Raw genomic sequence first — 22294 nt, 5'->3', positions numbered from 1 at the left:
TGACACTGTGGGCCATGTCATTTCACAGGCCACTGCTCTCCCAATAAAGAACAGGGCAGACAGGCCATAATTACAAAATAACTCCCTGCTTCAAATTTATCTAATCAACTTTAGCCCTGATTGGCAATGCCAATCAAACACACTCCATTTCCACTTCATCAGCAGAGCGAGAAACACAGAGATACAAACTATCTTCCCATTGTTTCAAAACCAGACCAGCCTAGTTTATCTCTGTCTTCTCTCGAAAGTCACTTCCTGTCCTATCCCTCCTGCCACCGTCCCCTTCATTTGAGTTGTTTTTGTGTAACAGGATGACGTCCATCTCGGTCCCTGTCTTTTAGTTTTTCTCCCGGGGTTGTTTCCCAGTGTGCTGGGTAATCGTCAGCGTGTCCTCATTCCTCCTCACCTTCCAAACACAGCAGAAAGCTGCCAACGACGGGGGTGATAAAAAGAGCTTTCTCTCCTCAATCACAAAACTAACCAAAATCCATTTATACTTGAGCCCGAGCAATCTCTCTCTCTCTTCCCCTCTCTGTCTCCCTCGCTTTTTCCTCTCCATTCAGGAGGGTGGCCAGACATATTTTGGAGCCATGTAACATTCAGGTCACCGTTACTTTACTGAGAATTGAGATTGACTGCCACTTCAAAGGCTACAGGCAGAACAGAAAGACTGGAGGGGAATTACAAAAAGGGGACAAGGGCTAAACGAGTGACTAGAAACTCTAAATAGAAGACAGGAATATTACAGAGCCGTGTTCTACCCACATTCCACACAGGGAACAATTACTAACCATGCAGGGGAATGAGGACAGCACTGAGCGGGACATAAGGTCGTTGAGTGACAGCTGGAAATGACTAATGAAATGATACGCCCAACAGCAGCCCTCAAAAATAATCAATTCAAACAATAACAACAACAACATTCCAGTGGTATTAGGAATAAGATAACATCTTATTATATGACGTCCTCATTACTGCCCTTTTCTTCACGCCTATTAAAGCAGAGTTGAATTAATATAGCTTTACAGATATACAGTAGGAGTGTGTGTGTGTGTGTGTGTGTGTGTGTGTGTGTGTGTGTGTGTGTGTGTGTGTGTAAATTGTGTGTGTGTGTATGTGTAGTGGAATGTAGCCGGCCCTGTGGCGACAGCCCTGTCAGAAACACAATGGCTCCCCTGACTGCACAGAGGCCCATTAACAAGGCTCCATCAGTGAGCCCATCTGAACCTCTAATTACGACTGCAGCATCAGCCATGCCAACCAGCCAGCCAGCCACACACACACATCCTGCCAGCTAGAGTTTTCAAATGAGACCAGCCAGGCAGAGAGGAGGAGGAAAAGGAGAGGATGGAGGAAGGGAGAGGAGCAGAGAGCTGTGTGCGGTGGAGCTCCACGCCTGCCTTCCCCATGCATAATTCAGCAGCCTTCCTTCACACTGTGCTCTCTCTGGACTGCCCTGGGGAGCTGACAGCCCTGCGCCCCCTGGTGCCCTGCTGGAGCACTGCTGCTCAAACCCCCCAACAACCTCCCCACAACCTCCCCTAAACACAAAGCACAGGGAAGGGAGAAAGTGGGATGGAGAGGGGAGAGGAGAGAAGGGGGAGGGGGGAAAGGGTGTGAAGTGAAAGGGTGGAGGTTGAGATGTGCAAAGTCATTCTGCTGAAAGGGGACATGTGTCTCCTGCCAGGGCTGGTGTTAGAGGGGGGAAACAAAAGAGGGGGGGGGGGGAACAGGATGAAAGAAAAAATACAAATGAGATGGAGATGAATAGCTTAAGAGAGAGATAGCTTTAGGGTATAGCCTGCTCCTCAGTGTGAAGCCAAACATGAATCAAATTACAACCACCAACACGATACAAATATGACCATTATTCTTGTATTATTACACAACTGTGTGTATACTCACTCATAAAATAACAATACATGTCTTCAATAGATTGTCATAAATACATTCATAATAAAACACTATTTGATTGGTTAACAGTTGACAGTTGTTTTGAAGGGGCGGCGTGCCGTGGAGGAAGAGTGTTCTTTTCTGAGAGCTCTGTGGTTGTTATTGATTTGTTTAACCTACTTTAAAAAGGCGACGGCATCACATGCGCTCTTCCACAAGCGTCTCATAGACTGCTGCTGGAAAGACGTCGATGCGACCGCAGCGTCTCAGAGCTGGTCTTAATAACCACCTCCCAGGATTAAATAGAGCCTGCCTCTTTATTTCAAACAGGCGCTCACAACAACAGAGACCGCATTAGCTGGGCTACAGACAGTCAAATTAGCCTGCCTTGTCATACCGCTGCTTTGAAGATCCTCCACTCAAAAGACAAGAAGGGGAATGGAAAGACTGAAGAAAGGAACACAACCCTCCAGTCACCTGAGGTTGGAACCAGAAACAACAACAGCATAGAGCTTTGATACTAAACCACCTGGAATAAGAACATAGGTAAACCAGACAGAAATAGTCTGATCAACACCATGTTCCTCAGACAACTGAGACAACTGTCAGACAGGGCAAAAAGACAGCGCTCCAACAGAGCCTGTCGGCATGTTGTAATATTAATTAAAGACAGTCTCACTGTCATACAGTTTCTGGATGTGTGTGAGGTTATGACATCACTGTACAAAGGAAAATGGTGGTGGTCAATGGTGTGTGTGTGTGTGTGTGTACCTGGGATGCGAGGACCCTTCAGCGGGTTGGACAGGGCCATGCCTATCTCTGTCATGCCGTAGCGCTCCAACAGGGTGTGTCCTGTGATCTCCTCCCAGCGTAGCAGGGTGGGCTGGGGCAGGGCGGACGAGCCAGACACCATCAGCCTGGGGACAGAGGGGCCAGTCTGGGTCACACTCAGTAAAGCCCCAGGCTCTGATGAAGCCATCTCTTTTCAATGCCCTTAGCATTGACTGGAGTAGCTTCAGGTTGGCGTAGGGTTGCAAAGGGAGGGTATATTACTGTAAACTTTCTAAGTTTACTAGTCAACTACCAGAATGTTGGCGACTTTCAAGTTTTTGGGTGAATTTTACAAGATGACATCTAGTGGCCTTTTAGAGTACTTCAGATCATTACAGGTGTCTAATGATCTCTGGCCCTCTGTGTGGCCTTATCAAATGTCAAATAAACAAATAAGATGATTTTCAACAACAACAAACATTTGACAAAGCTGTAAATCTTTTTCCCAGAATTCCCCATCTGGCGGCCTATTTTTTTTTAAATGAAAAAGCCATTAGTCTTAAACGCTTTGAAAAGAGCCAAGTGGCATTGATGAGTCAGAAACATATTTCCAGTGTCAAGATTGACTACAAAGTGTAAATAGGATAATTTTGGTCATAAAGTCAGTCTCATCCAAAACAGAGATTTGCGAGATGATGGGATAAAATGGTATGTCACGGAATGAAGGCTACTATACCAGTTTTCCTTAGGTTTATTTTAATCTTGCCCAAATGCCCACAGCACGCAAGTAATCATTCATTCGGAGAGCAGCTGCACGCGACCCAATCATAATGTCCATGGCCAATTTGGTTTGACGTTCCCTATGGGGCTAGTGAAGGACCATCAGTAAATTACACAATGTACATTGGACAATATTTTAAAATGACAAAACCTCAAACCAACTTTAAATTGTAGAAATTCATATACAATATTGAAAGCATTTCATGTGCAACATGATAATTTTGTCCTACTCACATTGTATAATTTATTTTAAGGTCCCTAACTAGCCCCACAGATAGGCTATCCAATGTCAAACCTACTTTGCCACGGTCGCACACCAGCCGGCTGAAGCTAATTGGAGAAAGAAGTTGTCTAGTACAAGTTAACCTAGGCGACTTCAAGACCTGGTTTGACTGTTTCAAGTTATCTAGAAAGGTGAGTGACTGCAACTGTGTACTGTTTTGGCAGAGTGAATGTACAAACACTTGTCACCTGCAAACACACAAAGACACCTCCATTAAACCACACCCAACCCTTGTTTGGCTTGTTTCAGTCAGTGCCGCTGCATTTCTTATCGAAAATCAAGGCCAAATCAGAGGGGTGTTTCAGCAGGAATATTTATTTATTTTACTATGTTTATTTACAATAAACATTGTAAATGCTTTGGCGCCCAAACTGGTGGCAATTCAAGAGTTGCAGAGTTCATTAAAAACAATGCCATCGTTTCATTAATTAGGCCATTTTCTCTTGAACCAAATGGTCTATCTGCTAGAAGCATAAAAACATGTATACTTTATATGAACATAAAAAAAAATATTTAAAAAAGTTATTCAACTATACATGATCAAAGTTACCTTAAATGTTCTGTTAATTACCGAAATCACAGACGATTCAGGTCACTTTGGTAAATTACCGGTAGCTTTGCAACTTTAGGTTGAGGTAACATAAGTGCTAGGCTTTATATAGAGTTTGTAACTCTATTCCATCTACCGCGTCCCACTGCTTTCTTCACTCTCTCGAGCATAAGCCCTGGTACATTTGGAGAAAGCGTCTGTCACATCTCACTACAAAGCCCCGTCTCTTTTTAAAAACCCATCCCTTTGATCTCTGACACATATCCCTTCCCCTTCAAACTATCGCTTCACTCTCTGACGGAATGAGAAACCACTGTCCAGATTCATGAGAACCCATTCGCTCTGAAGATGTCTTGTAAGTATGCCATTTCATCACAATAGATAAGCAATGAGCTTGTTAAAGTTATTCGTCCACTTATATGAATATTATGATACTGCTACTGATGGAGATCTACTCCTTTCCTGTGGTATTGACACTAGTATAAGTAGACTACAAGGTTCTTGTCACCTGATTCTCTCCTTGCAGGCAGCCCTGACAAAGTCCTGGACGCGTGGCTGGGTGAAGTGCTGCTCATAGTGCTGGATCAGCTTGGAGTAGATGGTTGGAACAGCCATGAACACATTCACCATAGGAGCCTTGGAGCTGAGCAGGACCTCCCATACCTGAGGGACAGGGAGGGAGTCAGAAACAGTCTCTTACATTGTGCGTAGATGGATTAGCCACCCCATATTAATGCCAACAAAACCATCACATCCAGATCACAATATGTAAAGCAGATGGATAGGGTGCCATGGTATTGTGTGTACATTATTTACAGTGAATGAAGAGCGAGGCGAGGGCCTGGCTAAAGATGAAAACTGTCAACAGGCGAGTTTATTACAAAAATGTTGACAGGATCGGCAAAGGTCAGTCTAACAGCTTCTTAGAGAGGAATTCAACAGGAATGTTATTGAGGTCAGTCACGTTTGCCTTTTAAAAATACCTTTTACATGTATTTTTATCTATATTTTTTTTACAAATGTGTTCCAAGAGCATTTGTGAAGGAGCCCAGGGGCAGTCGCCCTCCTCCTCCTCTTTCTCAGTCGTACACAGAGACGGATGCACATAAACAGAGAATAACTGATACATGGCTACACATTTATACATAAGCGCCTCGCATACACTCACGCAAAGACAAAGCTACTTACACAGTATGCACACATACAAACACATACACACAGATATTACGAGTCCCTCATACACACCCCCGGCACGCCTGGCTGCACCCCCAACACACAGTGGGAGGACAGTGTGAATTAATTGAAGGTGAACGACAGATTCTCCTTGGCTCTGTCCCCCTTGGGAGGCATGTGCACGTCTCTCCCTCCTAGAACCTCCTCCCTCATTCTTCCTCATTCTCCCTCCCTCTCTCACACACTCTCACTCTCTCCATTTCATAATTTCCTGCTTCACTGCCCCTACTCTTATCAGTCTTCCTCTGTCTGTCCCTCACTCCATCACCCCCCCACACAGATTCCCTCCTCATCTGCCACCAATTTCTCAACTTCCCCTCCTCCCTGTCCTCTTAACTCACCCTCTTCTACTTCCTACTCCCTTAAGCTTTCTCCCCCTTCTCAACTTACCTGCTTCGTCGCTCCTCTTCCCTTCATCAAGCTCTAAATATTGCAATATCAAAATAGATGAAGGTTTAAAAATGATACTAAATAAACAGGCAGAAGTGTGGACTATCCCACAGAGACCCATCTATTCACACAAACTCACAAAACTTTATCTATCTGCTCAGCCACACACATCCACAACCACGCGCACACACGGACAGACTAGATAGCGGGGTTCAGAGGGGAATATTATTTCCTGTGTCTGTTCTGGGCATTCTGGGCCGTGTCGATCAAGCGCAGTGGAGCGCTTCCCCCAGCAGCCACTCAGGAGGGGGGAAAAGCCAATTTATGTCCGTCAAAGAGCTGCCCTCCACCTGGGGGAGTGTATGTTGGAGACCCTCGGCTGCAGCCTGCATCCCAAACAGCCCTTAACCCAGCAGCACCCAGCTACTCTCTACTAGCCCTGTAGTCAATACCTTTTCTCCACCACCACCACCACATAATGCTGCAGTCAGTTCAGTTGTGTGAGGATGGATCATGAACTCTCAGCCATTAACCTCAAGTCCTCTGCTCTCCTGGCCTCTGGTCCATGATTCCAGTCCTGGTATGTTCTCTTATCTCTCCTACTGTACTCATGGCTGGAGCCCACTGACATTACAACCAGTAGATAATGCTAGCACTGACGTCATCCACGTATTCCTATGGAAATCTCCCAATGGCACACGAAGCCGGAAGTATTTGAAGCGTGCCATATTGCTGAATGAGGCTGAATGGCACCCCCCAAAAAATCGCTAAGAATCATGGTTAAAGTGACCATAACTAGCAAAGGATCATGGTCGATGTAATCCTTTTAATCCTGCCTGAGAGAGTCAACCTTAATGTCTATGGCATTTAAAAAAATATATGTTTTACCTTTATTTAGTCAGTTATGAACAAATTCTTATTTTCAATGACGGCCTAGGAACATTGAGTTAACTGCCTTGTTCAGGAGCAGAATGACAGATTTTTACCTTGTCAGCTCAGGGATTTGATCTTGCAACCTTCTGGTTACTAGTCCAACGCTCTAACCACTAGGCTACCTGCCGCGAGCCTCCTCATAGCCTGTCGGACCATAATTGGTCTGTGTCAGCCCGCAGTGTTGCCAACTCCTCAGTAAGGAAAGTAGCTATTGGCTGTCCTAAAAGTCACTAAATAACATTTTCACCTCATTTGCATAATTGGCCATGTGCATGTAATTGTGATGGACACTGTAGGAGAGAGGAATAATGTCGTGGGAGATATAAAAAGTGAGTTAAAAACACCCTAAATACGTTTAGAACTACAAATGAACTTTCTTCTGTCGATTATTGTTTTTTTTAATGTCACTATTCCAACCCTCCTCGTTTATCCGGGCTTGGGACCGGCAAAAGTGATCCAAAAGAGACACTCTGGCGGAGTTACTTAGTTTTTTTTATTTTATTTTATTTTTTATTTTATTTAATTGGTTTGGTTTTTAACCTTATGGTCCGCTTAGGAGCCTACAACAAGTCACAGTAAAACATGAACATTTTTAACCATAACATTTTTCACATTTTTTTGTATAAAATCTACATTAACAATCTAAATGGACCAAAAAGAGACAATAGAAAAAAACTGTCAATGGCAATGTGAGAAAATTAGGTTAACTAATCTGGCCCTAATTCAGGTTAATTGTTTTTTTTTTCAGACCCCCTCCATACACACACAGGATGTGCTGGCTCACAGAAAGAGTGGGCCACCGTCATTTTCGTCAGGGCTCTCTATGGCAGGTTCAGCAACTGAGGGAGCTGACTTAAATGAGTAAGCAGCTGATGTGCCAAAAAGCTGCAAAACATTATCAGGCAGCTGGTGCTCATAGCAAGCCTCACCAGACAGCTTCGGTCCATATCGAATGTACAGGATAGAGTTAAGGGTCTGCAAGGACATCCGATTTCTAAGTTTGCTTTCTACCACACTCATCTGGCTGAATACTCTCTCGACTTCAGAATTAGAGTGTGGCAATGACAACACAGACACAGCAGCCATGGCAAGTTCTTGAAACGGGTTGATATCAGCTGCATCCCTGAACTTCCAAATCTCACTCCAGAAGCCCAGTGTGTTTTTTTCTCATTCCATTTACTAAGATGGATGGAACGCCATTGCTGGACAATCTAGTCTATCTTTGTAGGGGAGTAGCCAAGGAGCTTGGCTATTCTCCAGGGCTCTTATTGTGCTTTAGAGTTTCCTCCACATTGAAAACTGACATGTACTGCAATGCTTCAAAATTGTCCGGCAGTCTCACCCTAAACTCCTTAGTGAGGGAGATGGTGACGGCTACACAATGCTTCGATGTTGTCCGGCAGTCTCACCCTAAACTCCTTAGTGAGGGAGATGGTGACGGCTACACAATGCTTCGATGTTGTCCGGCAGTCTCACCCTAAACTCCTTAGTGAGGGAGATGGTGAAGGCTACTCGCCGCTTTTGGACATTGTTTTCATCCTCAGGCGCAAGGTGGAGCTCAGCTGCCTTTGACTCAAAAAGGTAACCAAGGTACGGATTGGGACTGATGTATCCATCTATTGGCCCTTTGAGTACATCAACATTTGCCAGTGGATTCAGCACCCTGCTGCTCACAGACTTGATCAGGCTAACCAAGCTGTCAAGTAGCTTAAGTGGATCTACTAGCTCTCCCTCAAAAGCCTTGATGGCCAACTGTACCTCACCCAGCACTACTGTACCTCACCCAGCACTACTGTACCTCACCCAGCACTGACTTCAAAAAAGTAATATACAATATGTTTTGAGGATCACTGTACATGGAGTATAAAACCTCAGCCATGTTGCAGTGTTCACTGGACTTGGTGACTGCGAAATGCAGCCAAAGCTCCTCCCACTGGTCCAAAATGCGTGAAACCGCGGGTTCAATGGAGAGCCAACATGTGGCACACAACTTGGTTATCTGTAAAGGTTTCCCCCCACAGTTGATGGTCTCATATATGGCCTTGTAGGCCTCCCTGCACTTTGGAGACACTGAAAACCAGTTATGAGTCTCTCGTACCAAGTACCCCACACTAAGAGGGATGGTGTCATTGGAAGCATGACTTACAGCAAGCTGCAGAGAGTGGCACACACAGCGAATAAGAACCAGATGTTTGAGGCCATACTCCTCCTTCAGCACTTTATGGACCCCATTGTTAATCCCCGTCATAACAGAGGCATTGTCAGTCCCTATCCACAGGAGTTTCTCTTTTTTAAGACAACACTTCTTGAGGAAAGCCACAACAGCACGAGCATAGATTTAGCATCTCCTCCCTCCAACTCAACAAGCCCCAGAAATTTTGATACAATTGTCTGCTTGGTGTCACTAAAGTACCTTATCACAACCCCCAGGTACTTAGAAACACTTACATCTGTGGACTCATCGAGGAGGCTGAAACGCTGGTCACCCACATCCGTAACCAACTTTTTCAGAAAGTATGGTGCTAGAACACCATTTCTGTGCACTTTGAAGTGGGTAGCAGCAGTAGAGTCTGAGAAAGCAGGGGTGAACATCTCCTGCTCTGACTGCAGCTGGGAGGGACTGCTGCGCAAGGACTGGGCCGCCTGTGGGTGCTTTGGGACAGGGGTGGGGCCCACGGCAGCACCCGCTGCTCGTTGAGAAGAGTAAGAACGATACGTGCTTTCACGTCAGAGTTTCCAAAAATCTCCAATAACACCACAAAACGTTGCTGGATTTGTCGATAGTCGATTTTTTGAAAATGTGTTGCTAGAGGGGTCTGAATACTCGCTAAATATACCAACAAAGTCGCTAAGATGGCAACACTGTCAGCACGTGATCCTATGTGATGACAAATGTAGTAGTCAGAATATAAAAATATCTTGATTTGTTGCGAATTTGCGAAAATTAATTCACCGTAGGGGCGATCATAATTTGCATAGGCTTTTCAAGGCAGAACAGGGCTTTTGGTACCGACCAGCAGAGCTCGACATTTCATGCTCCAGACCGGACACTGGGGGCCTGCTGGAGCCACACACCCACTCCTCTGCTTGATCGACCGAGCAGAGCACTCCTTCCTTCCTCTGGGGTCAGAGACAGTTATGCACAGGGACATTCAACCATCCCTCCATCCACTCACACAGACACACCAGGGTTTCCGTTAGGAACATGTTGCGCCGGACAACGAGACCGGGAAGATTTTAATTTACTGGCCATTTGAGAAATTTACCGGACCCATATGAATTGGTTGTGTAACCAATTAGGGTGTCTACCCACTGTGCGCAGAACGAAATAAATCACATTTAGATTATGGTAATTCATCTGAACAGAACATGCAATTCCTGTAATGAAGAAGCCAATAAAATATTTGCCAAAATGCAATTAGTGGGAAAAAAACATTCTAAACAGTTCACCTGATGAGAGCTGTTCCATATGTGACAGGAATGAAAATCTCAGCAACAACGAGGATGGGTTGATAATATGACTGGGATTGTGCTTTTGGCTTCTGCATGGACAAGAAAATAAAGATGATATGAAAACCAGTAGAACAGGAAAGAAATGGCAAATACATTTGCCAAAATGAGGCTATATAGGCCTATTTACAGTCTATACAGAAATAAATCAAATCATTCAAAATACTTCACCAGAAAGCATGACTTAGCCACAGAAGCGTCGAGGATCATTAGCTTCCTCAATTTTTTTTGCTGTGGATTGTTTCAAATCATAAGCTTTTATAGGCCTCTGCCTATTTGGGAAGCCTGCAATTTGGGCAGCGCACATGGCAACAGGCCTAGTTGATTAATGAGTTGTGGCTGTCGGTGAAAAGCAACTAAAATATGTGTGAAGATAATGTGTCTTGAGTATTATTTAAAATGTTGAGACAAGAAGGGAAAAGTGTTTGGCGAAGTCATGATCCTTTTAACACATACATTTGGATAGCCACGCTTGCTTCGCCCTCATGTTGGTGCTAGCAAGCAGGCTAGGTAATGCTAGGTATCAACAGCCAATCCAATAGTGGCTGGAAACTATAGAGAGCTTCGATTGATCAATAGCAACACGATTTCTCTGAGTATTAGTATAAAGTTCAACTTTCCCCAACTGTGGTTCCGGCCCTGTTCACATCCCATGCTCGCATCGCCCAACGGTCCCCATGCCCACTTCGCTTCCTTAATTGAAAATGAGTGGACTTCCGTTGTTTCATCGCCCCCAACGTGATAGAAGTACCTGGCCTGCTGCGGGGAAATGTAGGAAAGTTCCCATTTGGGGATGTCTGATTGTCTTAACTCCCCAGGTCAATCAATATTAAGTTGAGCTTCGAAGTAATTTTTTCTTCACCTCACACTAAGTTAATTAAGTCCGTTTTTTTTATATACCCATTGCTAATGATAATATATTAAAACCAGGGGCGCAACTGTCACTGGGGACGGGGTGGGTCATGTCCCCCCTACATTCTGAAATTGCATTTTTGTCATGTGCTCATTTTGTCTGTCATAGTTGAAGTGTACCTATGATGAAAATGACAGGCCTCTCTCATATTTTTAAGTGGGAGAACTTGCACAATTGGTGTCTGACTAAATACTTTTTTGCCACACTGTATGTAGTTTGAAGAGAGCAGAGTTGGAGAGACTTGAGCTATTTTCATAGCATACCTTTTAGGAGAGGGAAGATTTTCAGACGGACAAATATATGTGATCAATATTTACATCTACGCAGTGTAGTAAACTATACCCTAATCATATAACTATTTAGGAAGTACATTTTCTTGGACAGATAACTGCCCCGTGCTTCTCTGCCCATTTTGATTTGTTTAACTACATGATTCCATATGTGTTATTTCAAAGTTTTGATGTCTTCACTATTATTCTACAATGTAGAAAATTGTACAAATAAAAACCCTTGAATGAGTAGGTGTGTCCAAACTTTTGACTGGTACAGTATATGTATGTATATATATATATATATATACTGCTCAAAAAAATAAAAGGGAAAACTTAAACAACACAATGTAACTCCAAGTCAATCACACTTCTGTGAAATCAAACTGTCCACTTAGGAAGCAACACTGATTGACAATACATTTCACATGCTGTTGTGCAAATGGAATAGACAGGTGGAAATTATAGGCAATTAGCAAGACACCCCCAATAAAGGAATGGTTCTGCAGGTGGTGACCACAGACCACTTCTCAGTTCCTATGCTTCCTGGCTGATGTTTTGGTCACTTTTGAATGCTGGCGGTGCTTTCACTCTAGTGGTAGCATGAGACAGAGTCTACAACCCACACAAGTGGCTCAGGTAGTGCAGCTCATCCAGGATGGCACATCAATGTGAGCTGTGGCAAGGTTTGCTGTGTCTGTCAGCGTAGTGTCCAGAGCATGGAGGCGCTACCAGGAGACAGTTCAGTACATCAGGAGACGTGGAGGAGGCCGTAGGAGGGCAACAACCCAGCAGCAGGACCGCTACCTCCGCCTTTGTGCAAGGAGAAGCAGGAGGAGCACTGCCAGAGCCCTGCAAAATGACCTCCAGCAGGCCACAAATGTGCATGTGTCTGCTCAAACGGTCAGAAACAGACTCCATGAGGGTGGTATGAGGGCCCGACATCCACAGGTGGGGGTTGTGCTTACAGCCCAACACTGTTGCAGGACGTTTGGCATTTGCCAGAGAACACCACGATTGGCAAATTCGCCACTGGCGCCCTGTGCTCTTCACAGATGAAAGCAGGTTCACACTGAGCACGTGACAGACGTGAGTCTGGAGACGAAGTGGAGAACATTCTGCTGCCTGCAACATCCTCCAGCATGACCGGTTTGGGTCCGGTGGGTCAGTCATGGTGTGGGTTGGCATTTCTTTGGGGGGCCGCACAGCCCTCCATGTGCTCGCCAGAGGTAGCCTGACTGTCATTAGGTACCAAGATGAGATCCTCAGACCCCTTGTGATCATCGGCCTTGTCTCAGGATGGTAAGTTGGTGGTTGAAGATATCCCTCTAGTGGTGTGGGGGCTGTGCTTTGGCAAAGTGGGTGGGGTTATATCCTTCCTGTTTGGCCCTGTCCGGGGGTGTCATCGGATGGGGCCACAGTGTCTCCTGATCCCTCCTGTCTCAGCCTCCAGTATTTATGCTGCAGTAGTTTATGTGTCGGGGGGCTAGGGTCAGTTTGTTATATCTGGAGTACTTCTCCTGTCCTATCCGGTGTCCTGTGTGAATTTAAGTATGCCCTCTCTAATTCTCTCTCTCTCTCGGAGGACCTGAGCCCTAGGATCATACCTCAGGGCTACCTGACATGGACTCCTTACTGTCCCTAGTCCACCTGGCCCGTGCTGCTGCTCCAGTTTCAACTGTTCTGCCTGTGATTATTATTATTTGACCATGCTGGTCATTTATGAACATTTGAAAATCTTGGCCATGTTCTGTTATAATCTCCACCCGGCACAGCCAGAAGAGGACTGGCCACACCACATAGTCTGGTTCCTCTCTAGGTTTCTTCCTAGGTTTTGGCCTTTCTAGGGAGTTTTTCCTAGCCACCGTGCTTCTACACCTGCATTGCTTGCTGTTTGGGGTTTTAGGCTGGGTTTCTGTATAGCACTTTGAGATATCAGCTGATGTACGAAGGGCTATATAAATACATTTGATTTGATAGACCATATGCGGTTGGCCCTGGGTTCCTCCTAATGCAAGACAATGCTAGACCTCATGTGGCTGGAGTGTCAGCAGTTCCTGCAAGAGGAAGGCATTGATGCTATGGACTGGCCCGCCCGTTCCCCAGACCTGAATCCAATTGAGCACATCTGGGACATCATGTCTCGCTCCATCCACCAACGTCATGTTGCACCACAGACTGTCCAATAGTTGGCGGATGCTTTAGTCCAGGTCTGGGAGGAGATCCCTCAGGAGACCATCCGCCACCTCATCAGGAGCATGCCCAGGCGTTGTAGGGAGGTCATACAGGCACGTGGAGGCCACACACACTACTGCGCCTCATTTTGACTTGTTTTAAGGACATTACATCAAAGTTGGATCAGCCTGTAGTGTGGTTTTCCACTTTAATTTTGAGTGTGACTCCAAATCCAGACCTCCATGGGTTGATAAATTTGATTTCCATTGATCATTTTTGTGTGATTTTGTTGTCAGCACATTCAACTATGTAAAGAAAAAAGTATTTAATAAGAATATTTCATTAATTCAGATCTAGGATGTTATTTTAGTGTTCCCTTTATTTTTTTGAGCAGTGTAAATACATACACAACCACACTACCATTCAAAAGTTTGGGGTCACTTAATAATGTCCTTGTTTTTGAAAGAAAAGCACATTTTCTGTCCATTAAAATAACATCAAATTGATCAGAAATACAGTGTAGACATTGTTAATGTTGTAAATAACTATTGTAGCTGGAAACGGCAGATTTTTCTATGGAATTTCTACATAGGCGTACAGAGGCCCATTATCACCAACCATCACTCCTGTGTTTCAATGGCACATTGTGTTAACGCATCCAAGATTATCATTTTAAAAGGATAATTGATCATTAGAAAACCTTTTTGCAATATGTTAGCCCATCTGAAAACTGTTGTGCTGATTAAAGAAGCAATACAACTGGCCTTCTTTAGACGTGTTGAGTATCTGGAGCATCAGCATTTGTGGGTTCGATTACAGGCTCATTAGAGTGTCTAGTTTGAGAAACAGAAGCCTCACAAGTCCTCAACTGGCAGCTTCATTAAATAGTACCCGCAAAACACCCGTCTCAATGTTAACAGTGAAGAGGCGACTCCAGGATGCTGGCCTTCTAGGCAGAGTTGCAAAGAAAAGCCATATCTCAGACTGGCCAATAAAATAAAAAAATTAAGATGGGCAAAAGACCACAGACTCTGGATAGAGGAAGATTGGAAAAAAATGTTATGGACAGACGAATCTAAGTTTGAGGTGTTTGGATCACAAAGAAGAACATTTGTGAAAAGATGCTGGAGGAGTGCTTGGCGCCATCTGTCAAGCATGGTGGAGGCAATGTGATGGTCTGTGGGTGCTTTGGTGGTGGTAAAGTGGGAGATTTGTACAGGTTAAAAGGGATCTTTCTCCTACAACAGGACAATGACCCAAAGCACAGCTCCAAACTATGCAAGAACTATTTAGGGAAGAAGCAGTCAGCTGGTATTCTGTCTATAATGGAGTGGTCAGCACAGTCACTGGATATCAAACCTATTGAGCTGTTGTGGGAGCAGCTTGACCGTATGAAGTGGCCATCAAGCCAATCCAACTTGTGGTAGGTGCTTCAGGAAGCATGGGGTGAAATCTCTTCAGATTACCTTAACAAATTAACAAATATAATGCCAAAGGTCTGCTAAGCTGTAATTGCTGCAAATGGAGGATTCTTTGACGAAAGCAAAGTTTGAAGGACACAATTATTGTTTTAATAAAAACTTTTGAAGGGTAACACTCGCACTACCGGTCAAACGTTTTAGAACACCTACTCATTCAAGGGTTTTTCTTTATTTTTACTATTTTCTACATTGTAGAATAATAGTGAAGACATCAAAACTATGAAATAACAGATATGGAATCATGTAGTAACCAAAAAAGTGTGAAACAAATCAAAATAGATTTTATATTTGAGATTCTTTAAATAGCCACCCTTTGCCTTGATGACAGCTTTTCACACTCTTGGCACTCTCTCAAACAGTCTTGAAGGAGTTCCCACATATGCTGGCTGCTTTTCCTTCACTCTGCTCATCCCTAACCATCTCAATTTGGTTGAGGTCAGGGGATTGTGGAGGCCAGGTCATCTGATGCAGCACTCTATCACTCTCCTTCTTGGTCAAATAGCCCTTACACAGCCTGGAGGTGTGTTGCGCCATTGTCCTGTTGAAAAACAAATTATAGTCCCACTAAGCCCAACCCAGATGGGATGGTGTATCGCTGCAGAATGCTATGGTAGCCATGCTGGTTAAGTGTCCCTTGAATTCTAAATAAATCACAGACAGTGTCACCAGCAAATCACCCCCACATCATAACACCTCCTCCTCCATGCTTTACGGTGGGAAATACACATGCGGAAATCATCTGTTTACCCACACCGCGTCTCACAAAGACACGGCGGTTGAAACCAAAAATCTCAATTTGGACTCCAGACCAAAATAAACATTTCCACCGGTCTAATGTTCATTCCTCGTGTTTTTTGGCTCAAGCAAGTCTCTTATTATTAGTGGTGTCCTTTAGTAGTGGGTTCTTTGCAGCAATTCGACCATGAAGGTTTCTCCTCTGAACAGTTGCTGTTGAGATATGTCTGTTACTTGAACTCTGTGAAGCATTTATTTGGCCGATTTCTGAGGCTGGTAACACTAATGAACTTATCCTCAACAACTCTGGGTCTTCCATTCATGTGGAGGTTGAAGGTTTTTGCGACTGCACTTGAAGAAACTTTCAAAGTACCTTGAAATGTTCCGTATTGACTGACCTTCATGTCTTAAAGTAAGGATGGACTGTCATTTCACTTTGCTTATTTGAGCTGTTCTTGCCATAATATGGACTTGGTCTTTTACCAAATAGGGATATCATCTGTACACCCCCCTACCTTGTCACAACACAACTGATTGACTCAAACGCATTAAGAGGGAAAGAAATTCCACAAATTAACTTTTAACAAGGCACACCTGTTAAAAGAGTATTGTTATTGACCAAATACTTAGTTTCCACCATAATTTGCAAATAAATTCATTAAAAATCCTACAATGTGATTTCCTGGATTATTTTTTCTAATTTTGTCTGTCATAGTTGAAGTGTACCTATGATGAATTACAGGCCTCTCATCTTTTTAAGTGGGAGAACTTTCACAATTGGTGGCTGACTAAATACTTTTTTGCCCCACTGTAGATACTTTTGTACCTGTTTCCTCCAGCATCTTCACAAGGTCCTTTGCTGCTGTTCTGGGATTGATGTGCACTTTTCACACCAAAGCACATTGATCTCTAGGAGACAGAATGCATCTCCTTCCTGAGTGGTATGACGGCTGCGTGGTCCCATGGTATTTATACTTGCGTACTATTGTTTGTACAGATGAATGTGGTACCTTCAGGCATTTGGAAATTGCTACCAAGGATGAACCAGACTTGTGGAGGTATACAATTATTTTTCTGAGGTCTTGGGAGATTTCTTTGATTTTCTCATGATGTCAAGCAAAGAGGCACTGAGTTTGAAGGTAGGCCTTGAAATACATCCACAGGTACACCTCCAATTGACTAAAATTATGTCAATTAGCCTATCAGAAGCTTCTAAAGTCATGACATCATTTTGGATGTAAACTTCTGACCCACTGGAATTGTGATACAGTGAATTATAAGTGAAATAATCTGTCTGTATGCACAAAGTTGATGTCCTAACCAACTTGCTAAAACTATAGTTTGCTAACAAGAAATTTGTGGAGTGGATGAAAAACGAGTTTTAATGACTCCAACCTAAGTGTATGGAAACGTCCGACTTCAACTGTTTATATATTATTGGAATGGAATAAATGTGGTTTCCACATGTTTGACACCATTCCATTTCAATGAGCGCATCCTTCATTAGCTCCTCCCACCAGCTCCAATCAAAAAAAAAAAAAAAATATATATATATATATATATATATATATATATATATATATATATATATATATATATATATATATATATATATATATATATATATACAGTGCCTTGCGAAAGTATTCGGCCCCATTGAACTTTGCGACCTTTTGCCACATTTCAGGCTTCAAACAAAGATATAAAACTGTATTTTTTTGTGAAGAATCAACAACAAGTGGGACACAATCATGAAGTGGAACGACATTTATTGGATATTTCAAACTTTTTTAACAAATCAAAAACTGAAAAATTGGGCGTGCAAAATTATTCAGCCCCTTAAGTTAATACTTTGTAGCGCCACCTTTTGCTGCGATTACAGCTGTAAGTCGCTTGGGGTATGTCTCTATCAGTTTTGCACATCGAGAGACTGAAATTTTTTCCCATTCCTCCTTGCAAAACAGCTCGAGCTCAGTGAAGTTGGATGGAGAGCATTTGTGAACAGCAGTTTTCAGTTCTTTCCACAGATTCTCGATTGGATTCAGGTCTGGACTTTGATTTGGCCATTCTAACACCTGGATATGTTTATTTTTGAACCATTCCATTGTAGATTTTGCTTTATGTTTTGGATCATTGTCTTGTTGGAAGACAAATCTCCGTCCCAGTCTCAGGTCTTTTGCAGACTCCATCAGGTTTTCTTCCGGAATGGTCCTGTATTTGGCTCCATCCATCTTCCCATCAATTTTAACCATCTTCCCTGTCCCTGCTGAAGAAAAGCAGGCCCAAACCATGATGCTGCCACCACCATGTTTGACAGTGGGGATGGTGTGTTCAGCTGTGTTGCTTTTACGCCAAACATAACGTTTTGCATTGTTGCCAAAAAGTTCAATTTTGGTTTCATCTGACCAGAGCACCTTCTTCCACATGTTTGGTGTGTCTCCCAGGTGGCTTGTGGCAAACTTTAAACAACACTTTTTATGGATATCTTTAAGAAATGGCTTTCTTCTTGCCACTCTTCCATAAAGGCCAGATTTGTGCAATATACGACTGATTGTTGTCCTATGGACAGAGTCTCCCACCTCAGCTGTAGATATCTGCAGGTCATCCAGAGTGATCATGGGCCTCTTGGCTGCATCTCTGATCAGTCTTCTCCTTGTATGAGCTGAAAGTTTAGAGGGACGGCCAGGTCTTGGTAGATTTGCAGTGGTCTGATACTCCTTCCATTTCAATATTATCGCTTGCACAGTGCTCCTTGGGATGTTTAAAGCTTGGGAAATCTTTTTGTATCCAAATCCGGCTTTAAACTTCTTCACAACAGTATCTCGGACCTGCCTGGTGTGTTCCTTGTTCTTCATGATGCTCTCTGCGCTTTTAACGGACCTCTGAGACTATCACAGTGCAGGTGCATTTATACGGAGACTTGATTACACACAGGTGGATTGTATTTATCATCATTAGTCATTTAGGTCAACATTGGATCATTCAGAGATCCTCACTGAACTTCTGGAGAGAGTTTGCTGCACTGAAAGTAAAGGGGCTGAATAATTTTGCACGCCCAATTTTTCAGTTTTTGTTTTGTTAAAAAAGTTTGAAATATCCAATAAATGTCGTTCCACTTCATGATTGTCTCCCACTTATTGTTGATTCTTCACAAAAAAAATACAGTTTTATATCTTTATGTTTGAAGCCTGAAATGTGGCAAAAGGTCGCAAAGTTCAAGGGGGCCGAATACTTTCGCAAGGCACTGTATATATATATATATATATATATATATATATATATATATATATATATATATATATATATATATATATATATATATATATATATATATATATATATATATACGGGATGGAAAAATGTTTTCAGAGTAAACACAAACAACTAAAACCAGATATAAAGAATGTAGAAAAGACAGACCTATATATTTTTAAATAAGATCATCTTTGAGAACTAACAATCACCAAAATAAAAGCTAGACAGTCAGGGAGAATCAAAAATGTTATACAATGATGCATTCAGAAGTGTTTTTTTCATGGCATGGGGCCCCCATTGATTTTGTTATAATGTTTGAGTCACTCAGATAGCATTAGCCATGGTGAAATGTGTAGAATTGCAGGAAATTAGCTTTAAAACCTCAAATGTTCTCTCAGCCCAAAGGTAAGATGTGTAGAATTGCTGGAAATGTGCTTTAATTCTCAGCCTCATGGCAAAACGTGTAGAATATCCGGAAATTAGCTTTAAACAGATACATTTTGTCACTGCGGCCTACAAGAGGGCCTCTAACATTTCCGGATAGCGACCACACCCACCAGCAATGACCCATTGTGATCCAGAAAAAGCCTTGCACACACAAACACACACTACCTCAGTCAGTCAGCACTCAATGTCCATGTCTAGCCTCACTTCTCTGTCTCCTGGTCTGTACTGGTTATCCTTCATCTAGTTCCAACCACAGGTATGTCCATTAGAGGCAAAAATGCATGTATTTTTCACAATTATCATACACTACATGACCAAAAGTCTGTGGACACCTGCTCATCGAACATCTCATTCCAAAATCATGGGCATTAATATGGAGTTGGTCCCCCCTTTGCTGCTATAACAGCCTCCACTCTTCTGGGAAGGCTTCCAACTAGATGTTGGAACATTGCTGTGGGAACTTGCTTCCATTCAGTCACAAGACCATTAGTGAGGTCAGGCACTGATGTTGGGCGATTAGGCTTGGCTCGCAATCAGCATTCCAATTCATCCCAAAGGTGTTCGATGGGGTTAAGATCAGGGCTCTGTGCAGGCCAGTCAAGTTCTTCCACACCAATCTCGACAAACCAGTTCTGTATGGAACTCGGGCGCATTGTCATGCTGAAACAGGAAAGGGCCTTCCCCAAACTGTTGCCACAAAGTTGGAAGCACAGAACCGTCTGGAATGTCATCAAACTTTACATTTGGCACTATGCATTGGGCAGGTAGGGTTCTCCTGGTATCCGCCAAACCCAGATTCGTCTGTCGGACTGCCAGATTGTGAAGTGTGATTCATCACTACAGAGAATGCGCTTCCACTGCTCAAGAGTCCAATGGCGGCGAGCTTTACACCTTTCAAGCCGACGCTTCGCATTGCGCATGGTGATCTTAGACTTGTGTTAGTACAGCTGCTCGACCATGGAAACCCATTTCATGAAAGTCCATACTAACATTTCTTGTGCTGAGGGCAGGGCAGAAATTTGACGAACTGACTTGTTGGAAAGGTGGCATCCTATGATGGTGCCAGGTTGAAAGACACTGAGCTCTTTAGTAAGGCCATTCCACTGCCAATGTTTGTCTATGGAGATTGCATGGCTGTGTGCCCAATTTTATACACCTATCAGCAACGGGTGCGGATGAAATAGCCAAATCCACTCATTAGAAGGGGTGTCAATAAGGTTTGTAAATATAGTGTACTCTCAGTAAAATGTCAAACCGGTCTATTAGACAGTCACTCAGAAAAAGCCTGGAGCTACATTAATATATTACAGTATATTGATTTGTATCTCATCATGACTTCAAGAAAATGAAAGAAAAATCTACAAGGCGTCCTTAGGGATGAGAGCAAAGCGTATGCTGTCTATTTTGTACACAAGGTCAGGTGAGGTACAAAGAAAGTGAAATGCTCTGATACTACAGTAAACCTCCTCTTTATTGGTTGTCCTCTACAGCCCTTACCTGTCAATCATACCCTTGACTCCCATTAAGTTCTCCTAGACCTTAAAACCCCTCTGACACCACCCCCCTTACCTACTCCACCACCACCCCTCCAAACAAGCACTATCATCCTTCAATGTCACCTCATCGATTGATCTGGCTCTAAAGCCTGTGCTGTGAGTTGGCGTGGTCAGATACAAAGCCACACAGGGCAATCCATCACCCAGCCCCAAACGCTTAGTGTGACAGTCTGGGGGGGAGCACTGCCTGCCTGCCTGCCTGGCTGCCTCTACTCCTGACCCCCAGCGGCCCGGCGGAATGAGGCAGAGGGGGCATCATGGACCTGTCCATGTCAGCTCAGCTCCAGGCTCTGTTATTGACACTACCGGCCCGGTGCTTTCAGCACAGCAACCCTGCTACAATTAGCGCCAATTGCTGACAACTAGCCGATAAGGTTGAACAGCAGCCCCCGTCTACTCCCCACCCGCCTCCCACCCCGGTGTGTCTCCATTGTACAGGTCTGTGGAGTGGATCCCCACAAGTCCCTTACAGAGCACTACTTACTGCTAACACACACAAGGCAGACTGCAGTAGAATACCTGACAGCACACAGACAGGACATGAGGTGGGAGTCAACTGAAACAACATGTTAGAAGTAGTAGTGTACTATAGTTGCAATGTACCTTCTGAGGCTGGAAGGTAGGCAGCATGACGGTGGTGGCACCCACCCAGAGAGGGCAGAGCAGCTTGTTGACGATGCCGTGGACGTGGTGCAGGGGCAAGGTGTGAAGGATGACATCATCTCTGGACCAGCCCCACTCTGACACCAGACCCTGAACCTGGGAGAGAGGGAGACATGAGAGATCCACTGAGCTATTTGGTCATACAATGTTTTCCTTCCAGTTCTTTGGACATTTCCTTTCTATATAATGATGGGTAGCTCACTCAAAAGCTTTCATGGTGGTCCTGCCTGAAGGTTTCTTTCACTCCTTATCAAACATAATTATGAATGTAACCACCGTGCAAGAAGAGAGTAAACCCCTGTCTTTAGTGAGCAGGGCCAGATAGCTGGAAGGAGCAGAGGGAATGGATAGTGTCCCTAAGCGCTCAACCTTCCAGGAACCATCTCTTCCGTGTTCCCTCACCGAGCTCCCTCCCTGGGCTTGTCATTTCCAAATGAAGCTCTTTAATTGAGGGTGA

General features: G+C 43.7%; 1 protein-coding gene and 1 long non-coding RNA gene across 9 annotated transcripts in view; one reads left to right on the top strand and one right to left on the bottom strand.

Moving 5' to 3' along the window:
• Positions 1 to 22294, top strand: part of LOC149971382 (uncharacterized) — a 170005-nt gene that overhangs the window by 111981 nt on the left and 35730 nt on the right. The gene's annotated exons all lie outside the window — the stretch shown is intronic.
• Positions 1 to 22294, bottom strand: part of acsf3 (acyl-CoA synthetase family member 3) — a 41219-nt gene that overhangs the window by 16003 nt on the left and 2922 nt on the right. For all 8 annotated transcript variants that reach the window (XR_016492237.1, XR_016492238.1, XR_016492239.1 and 5 more), the window contains exons 3-5: positions 21778 to 21933; positions 4786 to 4940; positions 2665 to 2810 (exon numbers count right to left, since the gene is read on the bottom strand). Coding sequence is in view for 5 of the 8 variants with exons in the window: in XM_021586010.3 (XP_021441685.3) it covers positions 2665 to 2810; positions 4786 to 4940; positions 21778 to 21933 (457 nt within the window). In the remaining 3 variants the exon portion in view is untranslated. The remainder of the gene's footprint in view (positions 1 to 2664; positions 2811 to 4785; positions 4941 to 21777; positions 21934 to 22294) is intronic.

The sequence above is a fragment of the Oncorhynchus mykiss genome, chromosome 26, assembly GCF_057628025.1.
Source record: "Oncorhynchus mykiss isolate SJ-2025 chromosome 26, ASM5762802v1, whole genome shotgun sequence".
Taxonomy (NCBI): Eukaryota; Metazoa; Chordata; class Actinopteri; order Salmoniformes; family Salmonidae; genus Oncorhynchus; species Oncorhynchus mykiss.
Note: the sequence above shows the minus strand (reverse complement) of the source record. Positions and strands in the feature narration are given on the sequence as shown.